The following is a 21236-nucleotide window of genomic DNA, read 5'->3' as shown; positions in this document are numbered from 1 at the left end:
AAAACTTATTGACGTTGATTGACTGACATTGTCCGGTGTGAATGTAATGGATGATGACGGATGTTGTTCGATCTGGCCCACCTGAACGGCCCCCAGCGATCAACCCACACGGCAGATCTAAACTTGACATGCGTCATTCATTGCCCCTGATTCAAAATTCTTTTGGGCGCGCTTTATTCCACCACGATGCATTTTAAATTATTCACATGTCGACGTTGATTTCGCAAATTTGTAAAATAAATCTCTTGTCTGCCAGGACGTACACGACACGCATAATGGCCGCCACGCACAATAATTCACGGCGCAGCGCCAGAGCCGCCGCCACGCCCACAAGGCAGGGCCTGCGCTCGCAGATGCGCATCACCAAGAATAAGTCTACAGTAGCCTCGGAAAAGGCCCCTACCAAGCGAGAGGTCAAGCAAGAAGTCAAGCAAGAAGTCAAGCGAGAGGTCAAGCGAGAAATCAAGCAGGAAGACGAGCGGAAAGTGAAGCGAGAAGTGAAGCCAAAAATAAAGACCGAGGCCACCGCCACCACTCTCTCCTCCATACCGCCATCCTCTGTTGCAGACGTCAAGCCCTCGCCCTCGCCTTCGCCCGCCAAACCACCCCGCAAATCCAAGCAGACGCGGCACATCACCAGCACGCCGTTCCCCGACTTTGCGCGCCCGACACCCGCCGACTGCACCCTCGCGCACGACATCCTCGTCAGCCTGCACGGCGCACGCGCGCGCCCCGCCCAAGTCGTAGCCTCGCGCACCGCCGCCGGCTGCGGCGACTCGCCGTCGGTGCTGGACGCGCTCGTGCGCACCATTCTCTCGCAAAACACGAGCTCGGCCAACTCTACGCGCGCCAAGCAGAGCATGGATACCGTCTATGGCGGGTCCGACCAGTGGGAGGCCATTGCCGCGGGCGGGCAGGCCAAGCTGCAGCGCGCGATCCAGAGCGGCGGCCTCGCCGCGACCAAGAGCCGGGTCATCATCGACATACTCGCCGCCGTGCGCGCCAAGTACGGCGTGTACTCGCTGGACCACCTGTTTACGGCGGGCGACGCCGAGGCCATGGAGGAGCTGCTCGCGTTTCCGGGCGTCGGGCCCAAGACGGCCAGCTGCATCCTGCTCTTTTGCCTGCAGCGCCCGAGCTTCGCCGTCGACACGCACGTGTACAGGCTGACGGGCGTGCTGGGCTGGCGGCCGTACGAGGCGACGCGCGAGCAGGCCCAGGCGCACCTCGATGCCAAAGTCCCCGACGAGCTCAAGTACCCGCTGCATGTGCTACTCATTGCCCACGGCCGGACGTGTAGTGCGTGCAATGCAAAGGCAGCGGCTGGGCAAACCTGCAAGTTGCGTGAGGCATTCGAATAACAAACGAAAATTCAGTGTATTGTAATATAAAGTAGATGAACCTGTAATATTGTATGCTAAAACAGTTCAAAGGCCGCGTGCTTTTCGCTAAAGGGGCTCACGAATTGAAATGATGCGAAATGCTAAATCTCTAGCTTGATAGCGCACTACCTGGTATTCCAGCTGGAACCTCGGATTTCGGTCTTAAGGAAAGAGGTGCCGGCATGAGATGGTTTGTCATGGGGGATGCCGTCGGCCCTTCCGACTGTGGTGCCAGCTGCCCCGTCTGTTGCGAGGACAAGGCGCTATTTTGTAATGATTTCTGCAAGTGCTGTAATGGCGTTGTTTGTGCTGGCGATCCTGCTAGACCTGGAGGTTGCATCTGCATCACAGGTCCTCCAGGCCTCATCTGCTGGTTTGGAGCACCGAAAGGCTGCCTCATCTGCATGGGCTGGCCTGGCTGGAGTGGCATGTACTGCTGAGGCGAGTGTGACCCGAGTGGACCTTGCTGCTCCATCGCCCTAGGCGTTGGACCGTTGCCCTGCCCTGGAAATATTTGATGCGGCGGATGGGCGTTCATTGGCATACGCTGCAGCGACATGGGACGGGCCATGAGAGTGCTCTGCATGGGTTGCCCATGGGTAGACTGTCCTGTGATAGATTGTCCTGGAGCAGGCTGTCCTTGAGCTTGCCATTGTGTCGGCTGTCCCTGCATTGAATGATGTTGAAAGGCATGACCCGGGATCGGGGCTCCTGGCTGCCACTGCTGCGGCTGCATCCAGCCTTGAGGGGAATGCTGCAGCTGCTGCGGCATCCCGATTTGCGAGGTGCTCAGTTTCTTTTCCGGCTTGGAACTCTTGAACCACTTCGTCCACTTGTTTTCCTTGCTCTTGCTCGGCTGCACATGAGTCTGCGGTGGCACAGATAGAGGCCGCTGCGTTGACTGCTGCATGCTGCTTTGCCATTGATGCTGCGGCGCAACGCCTTGCCCAAGTATCGAACCTTGAGGTCCGAGGCCGGGCGGCCTAATCTGTCCTGGCAATGGCATGCCTGCTTGGGCGCCGTGCGAATGAGGTGCGGGCTTTCTATTGATCGCTGGCTTGATGCCTTGAGAGGCCTGTAACATGTTATTTGGTGAAGTCTGTTGCAAGGGCGCTGATGGCTGCGGCTGAGACGCAGTAGATTGCAAGGTACTCAGGGTCAAGTCCGTAGCCACTGAGCTGGGCCTCAAATCCTGCGTCGAGCTCGCAGATATGGGTGTATTACCAGCTTGATGCTCTTCAATGCGGTGAAGCATCTTTCCAGTGCCCAGGGACGGTGCTCCGACCAAGCCCCTGGGCTCGGGCTTTGCCGCTGCAGTGTTGGTAGCCGGGGTGGCATCGGAAGCCTCCGAGCCAGGTCCTAAGATAGCCTGCATTTCCGCCGCGAACTGGTCTGCAATGTCACCAACAAGGCCAGCGGAACGCTCCTTGCTGGATGGAAAGTACGAATCAGTCGTCGGTTTACTCCTACCATGACCTATATCTGGACCCGTGCCGACTTTGGCGCTACCTGGCGTCGGATGCTCATGCGGGACGGACGCCGCGCCAGGCGCTTGTGGCGTTTCCATGGGAGAGGGCGACGGCAGCACAAGCCCCAGCGGCTGACTATCAGCTCTCGGCCTGAGAGGAGACACAGTTAAAGAGTCCGCTGTGGATGATCGACGGCGGCTTTGGCCCGCGGGTGGCTCACTCGGGGTCGATGTTGAAGATGGAGCTGGGTGGTAGTGGCTGCCCAAAGGAACCAATCTTGATTCACCTTGAGCCACCAGGGAGTGCCTACCGTTGGGTAGTTGCTGTCCAGTAGGATATACCGGGGGCATTGATTGCCTCATCCAACCCGGCGGTGGTTGCTGCTGCACGGGTGGTGTCATGGGGCTTGGACTCGGGACCGGCTGGCCGGAAGCTAGCCACGGTGGTCCGGGATGCTGGCTGATTCGGTGAGGCTGGTTGTGGTACTGGTTGTAGGGCTGTGGTATCGGCACAGGAGGGTGCTGGCCAGGCGCCATGCTCACAGGTCGACGATGGTCTTGTAGTGGCATCTGGCCCGGCGGCATCTGGCCCGGCGGCATCTGGCCCGGCGGCATCTGGCCCGGCGGCATCTGCCCCGTCGGCATCTGGACTGGCTGGGGTGTTTGGATCGGCTGTGACGATACTTCCTGCGGTGGCCCTTGTCCCTGCAACTGCATATGTGGCCGTGCCGTCATTTCTCCTCGCTGGGATGTCGAATTCGGAGGCTGTGCTTGTCCCAGTGGTCGCATCTGCCCCTCCAGCGTACCGGGCGCCGACACATTCTGCGGCGATGCTCCCCTCACTGTCCCACTCTGCACAGGTTCTTCCGCCGGAGCTGTTGATATTCTGCTTCCGCCATTTCTCGTCTCGCTTCCGCCACCCTTGCGCTCCGGTGACACGCTCGTCGACTGACGCGACTGCCGGCCCGCCGGCCGTAGCACCGATGGCGCATGGCTTAGATGCGGATTCGCCACGGGCGACGGCGGCGCCGTCATTGCGCGCTGCTGCTGCGCCGTCATCATGGCAGGACGCGGCACAGCGGGCTCCGTGTCCGCGCGCAGCAGCGGCGACACTGGCGTCCACGGCTTGTACTGCGTCGCAACAGGCGCCGGCAGGGACGCGGGCGGTGACGAGGCGACAGAGAGCTGAGAGACGGCAGACGGAGATATGAGAGCCGAAGACGACGCCGACATGGGCGAGGGGATCGAGGCGTTGGGATCCGTCGGCTTCCTCTTAATCTTCATCTGCATTGGTGGTAGTCTGGTTATACCAACGCCTTTCTGTATCTGCTGCTTCTGCTTCACCACTGCGGCCGCCGGAGCCCTGCCCTGCCCCGACAGCTCAGCAACACCCAATGACGGTGCCGTCTCGATGGGCGCCAGTACCGAGGCATCCATGATCTCCACGGGGATCGGATTCAGCTCAATGTGCGATCGTGGTGTATCCCCGGTGGGCATCTCGGCAATGATGCCGACGGGGTTGAACGGCGGCGGTTTGGGAACGGGTAGCTCGACGGCCGAGGCGTGCGTCGAGCCCGGCGGCGGTGATGTGGTCGGCAGTGCTGATGACGGCGCGGCCGCTTCTCTGTCGAGAGATGGATCTTGCTGCGCGGTAGGATCTGCTGCACAAGCTGACTGCTGCGTTGCCAGTGACTTTGTAAGTTCCTCGGCTGATTTCGCTTCCTGAGCTACCACAGATTCCTCTTTCTTTGCCAGCGGCTTCTTGTTCTTCACTTTAGGCGTTATCAGTGCCGTTGTAGCTTCTGCCACAACCCCATTCCCATTCTCACCCTCCTTGCTTCCTTCCTCCGTGCTACTCGTTGCCGGCGTGTCCTTTTCCATCGTCTTCGCCGGGCTCACCACCGCCTCTTCATCCCCTACCACCGTTCTCTTCGCCGCTTCCTCCTCCTCCTCAATCAGCGGGCTCACCTCCGCATACGTCTGCGGTCCTAGAAACATGAGATTCTCTGGCTCAAACACCACTCGACTCCCAACCCCCTCTCCCTCCTCCTCCTCCTCCTCCTCCTCACTGCTCCCCGCGCCTACATCCCCGTCCCATTCGATACCCACCGGGCGCGGCGTCGTCGCCGTCATCCTGTTGCCCCTACCATCTTTACTATTCTTCTTCTTCCTTTCCGGAGGGGCGCCGGTCGCACGTTTCACCTGCTGGTGCGAGGCGAGCCGCTCCTCAGGCTCAAGCGCCGCCGGGACAACGCCCACAAAGTCGGGGAACTCGTCGCCGTCCGAGGGGAAATGGTACTGTACGTGGCCATTGGCTTTGAAGGTGTAGAACCAGCGCGTGCCGTCATAGTCCCACTCCCAGCCGTCCGGGAGGTCTGTGGCGAGGCCTGCCGCTGGCATCGCGCGCTCTGAGCAGGACCTGAGCTCTGTTTCTGAAACAAACGAGTATCCGTAGTATACAGCTGTTCTCGAAGACGGTTTTCTCTTTGGAGGGGAAGCTTGTCGTTTCGCAGAGTTCTTTGTGGATCGCGGCCTTGTCTGGGGTACATCAGGGTCCCTTTTGTTGGGTGGTTGGCCGTTTGGGCGGCGCGAAGAGCGACAGCGACCTATCGTCGCATAGCTTCGGAATGATGGCTCCTATAACGTTGCCGGAGAAATGCTGCGAAAATAGATGGCAGGCTCAAAGCGATGGCAAACAAACCCGCAGCTGCTTAGACTAGGGAAAGCAGGGCAACAAAGTCAAGAGATGATCAAAATGTCAAAGAGGGCTGAGGGGGCAGCTGAGCTCCTTTCAGCCGTGCGCCGCAAGCCATGATCCCCGCCAGGCTGCCATGGTTCGCTTACGTGCATCTTGATTATTACCTAGGTGCCAAATGATCGAGCACTTGTCGCCTTCCATTGTACAAACTGTCGAAAAGGTGCTGCGGGTGACGTTCACATTCCCGCCCAAGTCGAGCGCACCAACTAAGGTAACCTTAAAATGTTGAGTTCTTCTCTCCGTGTCCCGTGCCGCTCGACCTTGCCGGTTCGGGACGCATTCGTCTCAAGATGGGATGAAACTGCGAGCAAAAATACTTTGCATCATGCACCGCGCACATGCCTGTATCGAACGTGGTACTTTGTAGGTTCACCTTTATTTGATCAAAATCGCTGCCTATGCGCAGCACCCCCCGCAGGTGTTCATCGCGTTTCCCCCCCCACATGTATCAATAACCCATACCAAGTCTATAATGCTATAATATTTCCCGATTCAATAATTTGGGGCCTTCTATATCTTATTCGTCATAATATTCATCCCTGCTACACCATTTCATTTTCATGGCGAGTGGTTGTTGTATCGCGTCGCGGACGCGAAAACAGACGCGCTCGGTGCGATTCTGTTGAGGATCTGTGAACCGCCGCCGACGTCGTCGACCCGCGCGGTTCCGCCTCGGCACCCTCTGATGCCTTTTCAGCCTTTTCTTTTTCGCGAATCGACGCCATTCTGCGTGCGAGGGTCTGGTCACGGCGGCTTTCAAAGACATCGCCGAAACTGGTTAGAGCAGCCTCTTCCTCCATAATGGTCATTTCACGCTGAGTACTGTGCGATCTCTGGATGGACATCTTGCGATGCGGCCCCAAAGACGGCTTAGGACGGTCGTCACCGCTAGGGTTCTCACCCTCGTGTTCCTTGCCGTAGGCGGGAGGGGCCGGCATGTTGGACCAGTACATGGGGGTGTCGCGGCTACCACCGGGTTCGATGCGCATGGGAGCCTGGATTCCGACCTCAATCATCTGGGCCATAAGCTCCGTGACAAATCTGTTGTGGCGGTTGAGACGCAGGAGTTCGTTCTGAAAGTTGGTTTTGTGGAAGAAGATGATGTTCATCGTGCATGAGCGCAATTGATCGATGGATACCATTTCCGAAATAATAGTAGCCTGGTAGTCGCGCTTGTTCTGGAGGCAAAAGCTGCGCATGCGGTCCTTGAGCTCGTCGATTTTCTCGACTGGAGTACCAAAACGCATAATCAGAGGAACAGGGTCCGCGAGACCGTTGGACCGTCTCTGGTTTAAAATGAAGAGGTTGTTGAGCACAGAGTTGGGGGCCTGCACAATGTGGCCTTGCATCTTCTTGAATTCGGTATACAGGAGCGAAATTTCGGTGACGTAGTAGTCGTCACCAGTCATTTTGTCACCTGTGGAGCCGTAAATCGTCACACGATCGCCAACATCGAACGGATGCTTGACAAAGACGAAAATGATGGACTGGAGAAACTCTTGCGCCGTGGCTTGAAGCACCCAAGCAAGACCAAGAACAGAAGTACTAGCTGAGGCAAGGCCTGCGGCGGCAGAGCCTGACAGGATGGAAATGAAGACAATGATGGAGATGATGACAATGATGAAAAGAAAGACCTTGTCAAGCTTTCGGATAACAGAGTCAAGATCCTTGAGCGAGGCAGCAATGGCCTTCTTCTCGAGGTGAATTTCATTGCAAACCTGCTCAAACTCTTGGCAAGAAATGTCGCCATTGAGATCCTTGTCAAACACCATGAAAGCGGCATCGGCTTCCTCGTCGGTGGCGAAGACTTCTCGAATGTCCTCCATGTGAACGGTATCTCGGTCCGGGCGGACCAAACTACGATAGATGAGGCGCGCCAGCGTATAGGCAGAGGTCGTGTTGCGCAGCAACTCGGTGACGACCTTGCGTGGCTGGTTGCCATTGACCTTGCGGCCAATCAAGTCGTTACCGACCTTGCCGGCGACGTAGCCGACCTTGCCCAGGACGTTGCGGGCGTTTTCATGAAAAATGCGCATTGGCGTCTGTGTGCCGCTAACGCGCGGATTCTCGCCCTTGAGAAACGTGTCGGTGTCTTCGAGCTTGGACTTGGCATGCTCAAACAGCTGGACAATCTGCCGGATGTCGCCCTTGTTGTTCTCAATGCGGGTGGCGTAGGTGCGCTGGTGAAACGAGGTGGCGATCCACTGGAGAATAATCTTCTCAATGAAATTGAGTGTAAAGAGGACAAAAAGGGCAATAATGACCTTGTTGACAATGTCGATCCATTTTTGCGAGTCAGCCTTATCAGCGCCACCGATGGGTTCAACTCTTTTCTGCGCCGTGGTGGGTTTGAAGGAGATGAGAATGGCCAGGAACCAGAGAAACATGGCAGCATGCAGCTCCAGTTGAGACCCGACATCCTTCCACTTTTTCGGGGTGGTTGAGCCACCCATCTTGCAGACGGCCTGCATGATGGGAGGCAGCAAATTGGTAACCATTCGAGACACCCAGAGAGAGCACCACACAATTTCGAGCCAGATGCCAAACCACATCAAATCAACACCACCATTTCCGCCCACGGCGTGGCGCCTCTTGTCGACGGCAAAGGCACCCAGTAGCACGGGCAGCAGGAGGAGCAGGGCAACGGGCAGCATGTAGACAAAGTAACGGATGAAGCGGGGGAACTTCTTCAAAAAGGCCCAAAGCTTGTAAAGGCTGGCGTCCTCGTTGCGTTTCTTCTCTGGGCCATGGGTCGTGTCGAGCTGGTTGAAGGCGTCTTCGGGTACGGGGTGGTGTGTGCGGTTGCGAGAGCGCGACCTTTGCAATTCAAGGTCGTGTTCCTGGTTGGAGATGAGCTGCTCGGCGCGGAGAAGCTCGAGGTCGTCGTTGAGCTGTGTCATGTCGTCATGGCGATTGGGCGACATGGGTTGCTTCTCGTTGTGATGGTCGCCTTCGTCAAGTGTGTCATTGGAGGTTTGCACCGAGACATGATTGTGATAGTCCTCAACCGAGTTGTATCGGTCCGTGGGAGGACGGGGAGGAGCAAAACCGGCCATCTTATGCGCCGGAGTTCTCGGTCGCTAGCAGTAAATATTAAAGCGTTAAAAAGACTCCTTTGCAGAACCGGCTACTTGGGAGGGCTTTCTCAGACAATGCCGACGTAAAGGTATAAGCGGCGCAGCTTCAAATAAGACGAGGCTGAAAGAATGATGGTAAATGTCAGAATATTAGGACATGAACAGAGAAGGATGCAGATTTTGTTTCTCTGACATCAATCGGCCGATCGATGGTCCCCAACGTTGTCGTTTGAACCGCTTGGCTGTGGTGGAGCTTGGTGACGAAATGCAGAAGCAGTCAGTGGCTTGAGGTTGAGAAAACGGTTCGACAACAGGACAAGGTTCGAGCTAACAGAGCGATGCTTGTATGTGGACTAAGGAACTAGGAGAAACCGCAGATGAACGAATGTTTTAAGGAAAAAACAGTGATTAATTGTAGGAGGATGGGAGTAGAAGAGAAGAAAACGCAAAAAAGGACAAGTTTCGACAGCATTGTTGAGTTCGGGGATGCACCGAAACTTAAGCTACAAACAAAGGAAAAAGAGAGAGGCAGCTGGCAGAGGCCGGAACAACCAGTTTGGGAATACCGAGCACAACGGACTTGGTTTGTGCTATTTCTGTCACACTGCACGGTCCACAAGACATGAGTAAAAACCTGCTAAAGGGTCTGACGGTTTTGTCTTGGTCTTGTTGGCGGCGAACCGGAGGCGTCGGAGGGTGGTATTTGTGGTTCAGGGTCGCAATGCATTCAGGGTGAGTGGTTGTACAATCCTGAGTACGGTGACGCGGCAGCGCGGACAGGTTATCCTTCCTTTGTCTTGGGAGAGGTCCTGGAAGAGAGTCGTCACTAGTGGGCTTCAGTGGGCTTCAGTGGGCTTCAGTGGGTTGTTGGTGGAGTAGCTCTATTAGGCGATCCAATTTTCAGAAGCCTGGTGTGCCTGGCAAGCCCCTGTGAGTCCTCGACTGGTACTTTCACCGCCTTGATCTTTTTGCCAAGTTGTTGCTTGGCTGCCTTGAACCAACCAAACTCTGTCACGAAGAAAAAAAAAAAAAAGAAAACTCTTTGTTCACCAACACGCAATTTTCTTTGTCACGCCCGTATTCATAATTCTTCATCAATAGCCAGTGACGAGTTCGAATTTGACGCTCTAATTGACCACTCACCGTACCAGGTCGTGCTCGACATCGTTATCGCCCCACCAGGTCCCCTATTGCCAAACGCGCAAGCAGTCATGGCGCCCAGGAGAAATGGTGTGTGGATGGCCCTGCGAAAATCGCCGCCCGGAAAGTCGAACACAGGGCAGAAGATGGCGTTCATCGTGAATAACATCCGAACGTCTGACGTGTCGGCCGTTTATCCAGGCATCGTCCATTCGGCGACCAAATTCTTTTTTATTCTTTGAAAAAGAAAAAAACAAGACTGCATCTTTCTAGGAGCGGAAGGGGTGGCGGTGATTGTTAGGAAATAAGCTCAAGTCAACACTATTACCAAATTCCAAGCTGCGCAAATGGCTTTGTAAGGCCTGAAGTAATCAACTCGTTGTTTCGATTACATAAAGGTCTTCTGATGACGCCCAAGTCAGAATGTGACTTTGACTCTCTGTTTAAACTCTTCGTCAGGTCGGAACTGCTGCTTGAGAGCTTCAAAGGCCATTCAGGGCCAGTAGAAATGTGGCCAAAAATGTGGCTTTTCCGATTATTAAACCCGAAGCTATTTCGTGTGCACCTTACGAAAGTTTTCGACCCGGGTCATTAATGACAACGATCATTGATCAGTGTCACTGTTCGCAGTTAGTCAGAAAAGGCATTCGAGAAATGCGGATAGTACTCGATTTCTAGAACTCACGATGATCTAGATGACTTCTAATAAAATATATTCAGGGCAGCCTTGTGGCAAGTACATGCAGGTGTGCTGCAGTAGCAGCAGCAAATCTTATTACACTTGGTCAACCCGACGAGTGAACTACAACTTGATGTATATTACAGTACACACTTTACGGACATAGTCTTGTGCTCTAAATTGTGTCTATTTTTACACCTGTCTCTAGCTTCTCTCCAGTCACGGCTGTTCTTTTACCCACATCTATGCCAGCTTGATGCTCCAGTCGCTGTTGATCTTAGCCCCAACGCGGCCCACGACCGCGTACGCAGCTCGGCCCTTGGCCGCCTCGTGGTAGTCTACCGGCACCGTCCAAGTCTTACCGTCCGATTCGATCTCAGCCTCCTTCCTGTTCCACGCGTCCGTCGCACCCACAATAACAATCTTGTCGATGTGCACCCGGCTCTGCTCCTTGAGCCAAGCACCCGCCTTGACAGACTTGGCGCTTCGGCCCTCTGCATCGACCGATCTCATGCCGTCCTTGTCGAGGCTGAATTTGCGGTAGATGTACTGACCCTTTTCGTGTTCAAACGTGTCGCCGTCGTCGGCATACAGCTCGCCCGTGGCCGTGGCGTCCCTGGATACAGACACGACGAGTGTGTAGTCGTCGTACTTCATTGCCAGAGCAGATCGTCGAGGAATATCGCGACGAGCAAACACGTGGCCACCACGCATCAGCATCGGGATCTGGTCAATAGCAGCGGCGATCGTGACACGCTTGGATTTTTGCGTGTTGACTACATCGTAGGTGGTGTAGTCATAGTATACTTCTTCATCCGGAATCCAAATATCAGTCGAGAACTTGTTTTCCTCGACAATGGGTTTCACGAGGATACCCGTCGAGCCAACAAACAGCTGGTCGTCAATAGCAAAGCCCGCCTCCTCTGAAGGGTGAGTCCAGTACATGGGGCGGACAATGGGGCTGCCATCGCGGTTGGCCTGGAAGAAGGCAGTGTACCAAGAGGGAAGAAGGGCATATCGCAGTCTCAAGGCCTGCGTTAGAATGCCAGTGTAAGGCTCCCCGAGCAAGTACGGCTCGCGGCGACGAGAGTCAATGTGGGCGTGTCCGCGGTAGAAAGGGTAAAAGGCACCGGCCTGGTACCAGCGTGCCATGAGATCCTTGGAAGGGTTGCCAAAGAAGCCGCCAACGTCAGCGCCAGCAAAGGGGAATCCCGAGATACCCTGGTTCAGTACCATGGGGATCGAAGCAGCAAGATGCTCCCATGTAGCTTGGTTATCACCAGTCCACATAGCTCCAAGACGCTGCGAACCGGAGTAGAATGAACGAGTCAGTACAAAAGGACGGCGCAGTTCGCCTTTCTTTCTCGTCTTCAGAGCCTCAAATGTTGCGTTGTGGAAGGTGAGCCCGTTAATATTATGAATATCACGGTGCTCCCACTGACCAAAGTGAATGTTGTCCTTGGGCATGGTTGTTTCAGGGCCGTTGAAAACAGACGGCTCATTCATGTCGTTCCAGATAAAAGTGTTCTCTGCGGTTCCTGCAAATTTATCATACTTGTACAGCGTCTTCCACCACTCGATAGCTTTGGGGTTGAAGCAGTCGACCCAGTTGGAAGAGCCAGGCCAGCACCATCCTTCGTAGGGTTTGCCCTCCTTGTCGTAGACAGCCAAATCCTGTGAGCTGAGTTCGTCGTAGATGGAGTAGCCTTCCAGCTTCTTGATATGCGGATCGACAATGATGACAAGTTGTCTAGAGTGATCGTCCAGCTGCTTGCCCATGCCCGTGGGGTCAGCGAACGAATGGGGATCCCAGGTAAAGTATTTTCTATCATCGAGATACTCAATATCCAGCCAGATGACGTCGTAGGGGATCTTGTACTTGTCCATCTTGCGGTCAACATCCTTCACATCGTCGTCGGAAATGTAGTTCCATCGACACTGGTGGTAGCCAATGGCGAACTCTTGAGGCATAGCAGAATAGCCGGTCAGTTCGCCGTATGTTCGAGTCACATCCTGGGGGGTCGGGCCAAGGAACACAAAGACATCGATCAGCCCACTTTCGGAGATCCAATGCGTCTCGGTATTGGTCTTGCCAGTCTTTCCAAGCGTCAAAGGATTGGTGGCGGCCTTGGACTTGACAATGTCAACCCAGGTCTCAGCAGCATTAAGCCAGAAGACACCGACAGTAGAGTCCTTCTTGTGAGCTTGCATGAATGGAATGGATCCGTACAAGGTCATTGGGCTGTCCAGGACATACTCGAACACGTCAGAGTTGTACATTCGGTAGGGTTCATTGTGGTTGCCGCTCCCACCACGTGTCTGCTTCAGTGACAGAGAGCCAGTGTGCTCGGGAATACCAAAGACATGCTCGTATCCGAGAAACGAAATGTCGAGGGCAATGCTTTCGGGACCCCGAGGCTTGGAGTCGGTGTTGCCTCCAAAGGTTTCGTCCCACCAAGTTGATTCGTCCTCGCTATCCTTTTCTTCTTGGCCCTCTTCCCTTTCGATCTTGGGACGCCAGTGCTCCACATTGAAAAGCCCACGATCATTGAATCGGATGTGGGATACGCCATCACGTCGGAAGTCGATCTCGAGGGGCGAGTACTTGATGGCAGCTTCCAGGTTGCCCTCCTTGCCGTACTGAACGTTTGTTTGTGCATCGTCCTGGTGAGACACTTTGGCATCCTTGTCGAGAGCTAGGCCACCGACAAGAACCCACTTTTCAGCTTCATTGTATCTCTCCTTTCTGACTTTACTATCGTGGCGCAGCTCAATGTCCTGCTTCTGTCGTCGTTCTTCGTCGACCGTTACGCGGGCATTCCCAGACTTGAGAAATGAGACTGTAATCGGGAGGTTGACGGTGTCGCCATTGGCATTGATGGTCTTGTGAATGACAGCATGGAGCTGGCCATCCTTGAACGATACGGAAGAAGGCTGGACTGTGTAGGGCGACTGCCACCGTGAACCTTCGGTAGTGGCTTTGTCGGCATATGCTCGGTTACGCTTGCAGAAGCCCGATTGGTCGCATTTCTTGAAGTCGTGTTCCTTGACAGATGCTAGTTTTTGTGAATCAGCAGAAGGTGTATAGATACAAGCCAAACAACTTACCTCCAGGCATCACAAGGCACATTAGAATGCCGAAGGCAATGAGCAGCGCAGTCCATTGCGAGCGCAGCACCATTGTGACGAGCTCGCGTCAGCGTGCGGCAGGCTCTAAGAGGTCAGTAGAATAGAATAAAATTAGGAATGAAGCATCTGCAGAAATGTCACAGCTCTGCAGTCTTGCCAGCCTGAATTGAATCGATGGCGACAACGAGGATGATAGAACTAGACTTCAGTAATGGACCCCTCGAACTGTGACAAGCTGTCCCCTGGGAGAGTGCTTCCCAAATCAGGACTAGCGCACTTCCGAGACAAAGGTGAAAAGAGGAAGAAGGTTAGAAATACTAATCAAAAAATAAAATAAAAATGCGATAGGAAATAATAAAATCAAAGGAAACAAATTGAAGTAGGTAGGCCGGTGAAAAATATGTCAAATCTCGAAGCCTTTTGCAAGGCCAGCCATGTAAACAGGGCCCTTTGTTTCGGTCACCACTTGAATGAGGACTCGTTAAGGGCTCACTGGAACGCCATATTCAGAGAGCAAAATCAAATTCTTTCATTATCTCTTGCTAAATCTCTTCCTCGTTATAGTGTTCCTCTGTTGCCATACTATTGCTATTCTCGATCTTATCTAGCATAGGGCAAACATCCAGCACAAATGCTCGCTTTAATTCTTCTCAAGCGCCTTTTGCGCCAGCCATGATTTTCTCCATCATCAAAAGGAACAAAGGAGCAATCGGTTCAGTCAAGAAATTTGTTGCAACAATCATGGCCAAGGTAAGTCCTACCCAATTACCATTATCCTGAAGCACATTCTTGTCAATTGTGACAGGCAAGGATACCAAGAAAATACCCCAAATGTTGAACGCGACCATGTTCGTGAACAGCCTGCTAGCATTCGCTACAGTCTGGTAGCGCTTGCAGAGAACGATGCTTTGCTTGACGACCACAACGGTGCTGTATGCCGCCACCGTGTTGAAGGTAAAGGGCTGCGACCAGAATGAGAAGCAGACGTAGGCAAAGATGACAATGTCGAAAATAACCAGCATGAGCTTAGGAAGTCGTGGTTCGATGTGATCCCTGACATGCTCTTTTGGCGCTTCTTCATCAGAGAGACCTTTTGCAGTCGAGCGGTAGTCCTCATAGATGTTCACAATGCTCTCCATGTCGTCTTTCAAAAGGCCAATTAGTTGATCAGCACCGCGGCCAACGTCAAAGCAGCACGTGAATCGAATATATCTCTCCACTCGTACTTTAATCGGAACGTCTTGCCACGGCTGTGGAACAGCACCAGCCTTCGAATGCTGCTCGATGTGTGCTTTGAGCGAGATGAGCTCGTGCTGAATAGCTTTGTCAACAGAATTCCAGTACGTTTCTCCGTTTTTGCCGCTTCGTCGCATGCTGCTCATCTGATGTCGCGTCAAGAGCCGCCCAATGTAGTTGCGCACCGTAGCGAAGAACTGAACGCCCATTTGCCAGAGTATGGTCAGAACCAAGACCATGGTACGAAACCATGACGCTTCATTGGCCTTCTTTACAGCGGGAAAGATGGCAATGCATGCGTACACGGTGCTTCCGACCAGGCCTCCCAAGAGTCTCTCGACGCTCCAGTTGTAGAGCAGCCACAGAGTGTGGTACGGAAACGTCCAGAGAAAGAAAAGCTGGAACAGTGTCATGATTCTGCTGCCTATCGAGCGCTGATTGTAAGATCGCTCGTCAAGAAATCCGGCCGCAACGTTTGGATACACGGAGCAAAAGATGAGAAAAAGAAGGAAAATGTTGACACAGATTCGCTCTGTGCGGCCCACGCCAGCGGCAAATCCGCGTCTCCAGATTCTAAAAGTCTTATTGACCCCAGATCTGTGTCGCAGTATGGCGGCTAGGCCTTGTGAGGGATGATATTCTTCTTCGCCGAGAAATTGCAGCTTATTTTCCATATTTTTTGCATTGGCGGCTGCCAGCACATGGCGTATATTTTCGGGAACATTCGGCCATGCTTCCTCGGGCACCCCATTCCAGATCTTCTTCTGGTCTTGTTTCTCGCTTTTCATATCTTGCATGTCACCCAGCGAGGTGAATCTCTGCCGTATGAGCTGCCGTATGTGCTCCTCCTCTGCAGGCAATTGATCGAGTGCAATGTCTGGCAAAGCGCCGTGCAAGGCCGCGCGTATGTACGCCTCTTCAAGATTCGTTTTCCATATGGCTGCATAATCATCGTCTTGAGGCCGATTTCTGTTCTTGTAGGGCACCGACCATTTCCACATGAAATCCGCGGCTTTGCAAATGCCAGTTCGTGCACGTCTCATGAGACGGCCTGCAGGTAACGACTCCAACATGCTAGTGGCTTTCATGGCCAAGAGCCCGCTTGAAGTGCACTAAGTAGTGACTAAACTGTTCGAGGCTGAGGTTAATCTTCAATCAATCTATTGTGGGCGGGATTCCCATCCCGGCAGTCGCGACCGAAGCCAGAAGCCAGCCGGCTTCGGAACCGAATGCTCCACGCATCACACTTTTTGATCACAACCAGAGATTTTCAAGACAAATTGACTGCGTGGCGTACTCGGCCAAGACTTTGGCCAGTGTTGCTGCCTTGGATGCAAGCCATAACTAACTTGCAAGCTTTCGGGCAACTAAGCCGCTCAGCCTAGCAACAACCTGGCTGAGATCAGCACATCATTCTTGTGCCAAGTCTCACTTGTATCTCAAACTTGCATGGAATTCCAAGATTCGATATAGATGTCTTGGAAGCCCTACCACAAAACTAAGTCATACGTTTCAGATCAAGCTTCCAAGCTACTACGCGTCGATCAGTGGCGTTGGTTGTGATGGTTGGTTCACCACTTGTGGTCCACGAACACAGCTTACTTTGTATCTTCATGGCAAAACTTGGCTACCACATTTTCTTGTAAGGTTAACTTGCCATACTCTAGCCAAGCTTCTTCAAAGCATCGCCAAGCGTGTGCAATGGTGTAGAAATCAAGGCTCGTTTTGTTTGCCACGTCACCGCATGCTGTGCACGAAGGCACGACTTTAGGATTTCGGGCTGACTATTGCGTAATTCTCATGATGAGTTTCACTGCGAGGCGGCGACAGCCGATAATGGAGGCGATGCATCTTCTTGGCTCCCTGCCGCAGTCGACCTTCACCACAGACATGCGTTGACGTTGCGCATATGTGCGCATTGCTAAAGATTGCATATTAGCAATAATTCAGCGCAAACTCAGACGCGTGTGACTTGCGCGACAGCCAAGGGGAACAGAAACCTTTTTGCACGCCCAGCCAGGTCAGCAGGTAAAGAGCACGTCAAAGGTTTCACAGCGGCAACGATCTACATAGATCTGCCTTCGATGCAACACAAACTAAGCTTTTCAAGACCATGTATTCAACTATAGGTCTTGGGTGTTTGTCCAATAATAATCGTGGTTTGGGCCATGTTGCGATTGTCTCGAGCAGTGTCGCCATTCATTTCTCACTATTCAGCACACTCGTGAAAATTTGCGCCCATAGCAATGCAATCTTGAAGACATCTCAGCATCATTGCGCCTTTTTCATCTTGAAATCCGGGATTTTGCCAAGTAGCTGGAGAGATTTGATCGAGTTCACAGGCAGTGACCTGAACGAGGCTCGTGGGGGTCACACTTCTACTGCGGATTGATAGACAAAACTTTTCGCCTCTCAAAAAGCGCGTTGACACAGTACAATGGGGCTTGACGACAGGCTCCCGCCGAAGACCACCGCCACGAGCTTGACTGACGTTGGCTTGACTCCAGCGGGAGTGCATGGCACGTAGGCCGTGAAGTCGCACCTGCATAGCCAAGCTCAGACAGTTCTGGGCCTAAGCATCTTCGGCCAAATGCGTGTCGCCACCAGTCTGTGGTTTCTCGAGCACGCAAGGAAAAGAAGCTTGTTGAAGCTGTGTCTAGTAGGTAACGTCAAAGTGCCAAGGGACAGAATGCTGTGTGAGTTTGCAACAAGACACGGGCGCTCTAGTCAGCAAGCATACCTTGTGGCGATGGAATTCTGGGCATACAAAGTCTTGTCATTGTTACACATGATATCGTCAGTGAAGATTCCTGGATTGCGCGACAAGTTCCAGTAGTGAGCTGTTTTGCGCAATAGCATCACCTCTCAGCGAGCGTCACTGGGGGAAACACGATCAGCACTCCATGTCAGCACACTGGCACTTTTATAAACAAATTTGAATAGGAGCTAAAAGGAGGCCTTGATCTTTGTTCTTTCGTAAGTCATGTATCGACATGTCATAACTTGGCAAAGTCTTGGCATCACAAGACGGCGAGGCGCTGAAGCTTGGCCTCCTTGGCCTTCTTAGCCTGCACGGGCGCTACACACATGTCGCCACCTCGGAAAGCTCTGCTGACCTCCTCAACCGTCGCATTCTCGAGACCCAGCGACTTGAGTGTGTTTCCCGTAGACCTAAAGTCTGTGCCTGTAAGAATCGACGCCAAGTCGATCATGGTGTCGATGGAAGTGGTGGAAACGCCGGCCCGCATGCCAAGTTCAGAGCAGAGCACCAGCCAGTGCGGGACATCCTGCGTGATGAACCGCTTCTGCGCTCCCTTGGTCGAATTATGTGCCGGCGTCTTGGCGACAAAGTCTCGAAGCGTGGTCTCATTCGTTCCATAGTTGGCATTGTACGTCTCTGCTACCGACCGGAGATGCACATTATACGCTGCCGCGACAGCCAGTCTCTCCTTATCCAGCGCTTCAATGACGCTGCATACACTAGGGCTCATGCCTTGGCGGTAAAAGTAAAAGTCGCCCTTGGTCGTCTCCATCCAGCCCATGTTCATCAGGGCCGTCGGCACGTGCACGATGCCATTCAGAGCTGAAAAAAAGGTCTCCAAGATATTCGAGCACCATTCAACAGGCATTGGGAAAATCGCAGCAACTTTATCCCTGTCCTCTTGTTGAAATTCGGTAGCAAGGACGCCCAGCGCCAAGCGTTTCTTGATGCCCCGAAAACTGACGCTTCCGTCAGCACTGACGCGAGAACTATACGGAGAAGTGGCCGTTTCCATGACAGCTTTTGCGTTTGTGGCCATATGAGCTTTGATTGCGGCAGAGTTTCCGGTGATGAAGATGAGCAGCTTGTCGCTCAGGTCGTGTCCGGCGAGCTCACAAACGACCTGGTCGATGCCTGTTGATGGAATGGCAATCAAAAGAATCGATTCTGTGAGCTGCGAGAGTCCGTGCCCAACTTTAACAGAAACACGTCCATTCAACAGCCCAGTGGCGATTAGATAGCCATTGTTTCCGAGAATCTTTGAGGTGTTCCCAGGATGACCCGCCATGGTTCTAAGGGTGACCTCATTACCTCGCGCAGAGAGGTTGAAAGCGAGTGCACATCCAGCATGGCCAGCTCCAATGATTCCAACATTCGTCATTTTGACAGGTGTTATTTTCTTGAGCCGATTTCTGACAAGTATCTGGTTGAACTGGTAAATGAAGAAATATAGCTTGCCAGAAGCGAGTGGTTGTCCAAGGTTGTAGGCCGTGTCGCGCGGTACGCAACCTTATATATGTGGCACGAATGTTATTCAGATTTGGCATTTTGATTTAACATCAAGCTTCTCTTAATTTCCCTGTTTTCGCCTCTACATTTTCGACTAAGGTCATCATTGTGTCCCATTGGTACGAGGTTGAAGTTCCGAAGCCAAGACATCGACACGTATGACACACGGGATTGTCGATGCATATTTTCCATTCAGGCGAGGTTGCCGTTAGTATAGCGCACGCATGTAACCTAGCATTGCATTCATCAAGTTTATTGGTAATACGCACAACTTTGTCTTGTATCTGTGTGGCAATTCATGACTACGATAGAGTGCGACCCACGGCAGGACAATTGAGCGCGCCTCCACCATTGAGACAAGTTCACAAGGTAAGAGGTTGCCCGTAGTCTTTTCAGCACACAACCAATTACTTGGCTTCAGAATCTTGATGCCAAGGAACACCGCTGACCCAGAAGTCTTGCAATTCCTTGATAGAGGGGACATCAGAATCGGAAAGTAGACTGGAGAGTCAGACTGTTCTATGCCTCGCCAACCAGTACGCCTAGTTGATTCATATATATATGAAAAATAACAAGGCAACAAGTGGTGACATCAGATAAAATACCACGCGGCCTTGTACTCTTACAGGCCAGTAGCAGCGACGGAATGCCCGATTAGATACTTGTGTTCTATTTTATCAGCATCTGGAAGGTCTTGGAGCGCCATTGGATAAACAATTTATGAAACCTTTTACGCTATATTGCGCACCGAAGGCAATAGTCTTCCAACGTCATGTGGTCCTCAGCTGAAGACAGACTGGCAAGGAGGACAAATTCTTCACAAACAAAATGTATGGGAGGACGAGGGGAAAACAAAAAACTTCTATTATCGATATAAATAGCCTCTACATAATGTAAATATTTTTTACTGATATACAGTTAGATGATGAAGTCTATGCGAATGCAAAGACCATTTACAGAAGAAGGGCCATGCCAAGGAAGGCGGCAATGGAAAGCTCAACGCGGCCAGCACCGGCAGTAACAGGGCTGCTGGGACCAGGGTTCGAAGGACCGCTGGGAACAGCACCCGACGGGTTGGCACCGGGGTTGCCGGGCTTGGAAGGACCACTAGGGACCGCGCCCGTGGGTTTGGCGGCACCCGGAGCACTGGGCTTGGAGGGACCGGTAGGGACCACGCCCGTGGGGTGAGCACCACCAGGGTTACCAGGCTTGGAAGCACCGGTAGGAACAGGGCTGGAGGGGTTGCCGCCGGGAACAGAGCCACTCGGGTTGGCACCGGGGTGGCTAGGATTGGAAGGACCGCTGGGCACGGAGCCGCTGGGGTTGGCACCAGGACCGCTAGGCTGAGCAGGACCAGTAGGGACAGCGCCCGAGGGGTTGGGGGCCGGGCCGCTGGGCTTAGAGCCGCTAGGAACAGCACCGGAGGGGTTGGGGGCAGGGCCGCTAGGGACAGCACCGGAGGGGTTGGGGGCAGGGCCGCTGGGCTTAGAGCCGCTGGGGACAGCACCCGAAGGGTTCGAGGCGGGACCGCTCGGGTTGGGGTTGCCGCTGGGAACAGAGCCGCTGGGCTTGCCAGGGATGGTGGTGAAGGTAGTAGCGCCACCGGGGGCAACAGGAGTGCCGGTGGCCGGGCCCGTAGGAACACCAGTGGAAGCGCTTTCGCCGGGGCAGATGACAGTGGTGACGGGGACAACGGTGTGGGTGGTAACAGTGGACGAGGCAGGGCAGTTAGTCACCGTGGGAGCGCAGTGGGTGACGGTGATGAGGGAGGTGGTGAAAACGGTCGTGGTGGTCAGGGTGACAGAGTCAGAGCCGGTGGTAGCAGGGGCGGTCGTAGCGGAGCCGGCAGGAGTAGTGCTTTCGGAAGCAGTAGGCTCAGTGGACGGAGCAGCAGAGCCGTTGGAAGACGGAGTGGAAGTGCCAGTGGAGACAGACGAAGCAGTGCCGGTAGAGATGACGCCAGTGGAAGACGCGGTCTTGGCGGTGGTGGTGGTGACAGGAGAGCTCTGGTTGCACTCGGCCTCACCAAGAGCGGCAACACAGACATTGACAGGGATATCGACGAGGCCACCAGAGCCAGGCGTCTTCTGACTGCAC

The 21236-nt window shown here is 53.6% G+C and overlaps 6 protein-coding genes across 6 annotated transcripts in view; 1 reads left to right on the top strand and 5 right to left on the bottom strand.

The window, feature by feature from the left end:
- Nucleotides 1-275: 275 nt before the first annotated feature.
- BBA_02027 (base excision DNA repair protein) lies at nucleotides 276-1361 on the top strand (the record flags this gene model as incomplete). The annotated part of the gene is made up of 1 exon (XM_008597124.1): nucleotides 276-1361. One exon carries the CDS (start codon nucleotides 276-278, stop codon nucleotides 1359-1361), a length of 1086 nt encoding a protein of 361 aa, XP_008595346.1.
- A 130-nt stretch (nucleotides 1362-1491) lies between these two features.
- Nucleotides 1492-8664, bottom strand: BBA_02026 (mechanosensitive ion channel; the record flags this gene model as incomplete). Its single annotated transcript, XM_008597123.1, has 3 exons — nucleotides 1492-4622; nucleotides 4680-5282; nucleotides 6201-8664. 3 exons carry the CDS (start codon nucleotides 8662-8664, stop codon nucleotides 1492-1494), a joined length of 6198 nt encoding a protein of 2065 aa, XP_008595345.1.
- A 2083-nt stretch (nucleotides 8665-10747) lies between these two features.
- Nucleotides 10748-13685, bottom strand: BBA_02025 (glycoside hydrolase family 31; the record flags this gene model as incomplete). The annotated part of the gene is made up of 2 exons (XM_008597122.1): nucleotides 10748-13560; nucleotides 13613-13685. 2 exons carry the CDS (start codon nucleotides 13683-13685, stop codon nucleotides 10748-10750), a joined length of 2886 nt encoding a protein of 961 aa, XP_008595344.1.
- A 598-nt stretch (nucleotides 13686-14283) lies between these two features.
- On the bottom strand, nucleotides 14284-15957 carry BBA_02024 (uncharacterized protein; the record flags this gene model as incomplete). The annotated part of the gene is made up of 1 exon (XM_008597121.1): nucleotides 14284-15957. One exon carries the CDS (start codon nucleotides 15955-15957, stop codon nucleotides 14284-14286), a length of 1674 nt encoding a protein of 557 aa, XP_008595343.1.
- Nucleotides 15958-17889: 1932 nt separating this feature from the next.
- BBA_02023 (NAD/NADP octopine/nopaline dehydrogenase) lies at nucleotides 17890-19011 on the bottom strand (the record flags this gene model as incomplete). The annotated part of the gene is made up of 1 exon (XM_008597120.1): nucleotides 17890-19011. One exon carries the CDS (start codon nucleotides 19009-19011, stop codon nucleotides 17890-17892), a length of 1122 nt encoding a protein of 373 aa, XP_008595342.1.
- A 1081-nt stretch (nucleotides 19012-20092) lies between these two features.
- BBA_02022 (uncharacterized protein) overlaps nucleotides 20093-21236 on the bottom strand; it is a gene marked incomplete at both ends in the record, with an annotated part of 1919 nt that continues 775 nt past the window's right edge. Inside the window, one exon of the mRNA XM_008597119.1 lies at nucleotides 20093-21223. Coding sequence (XP_008595341.1) covers nucleotides 20093-21223 — 1131 coding nt within the window. The remainder of the gene's footprint in view (nucleotides 21224-21236) is intronic.

The sequence above is a fragment of the Beauveria bassiana genome (assembly GCF_000280675.1).
Source record: "Beauveria bassiana ARSEF 2860 unplaced genomic scaffold BBA_S00004, whole genome shotgun sequence".
In the NCBI taxonomy this organism is placed as follows: Eukaryota; Fungi; Ascomycota; class Sordariomycetes; order Hypocreales; family Cordycipitaceae; genus Beauveria; species Beauveria bassiana.
This window is presented reverse-complemented; position numbering and strand designations above follow the sequence as displayed.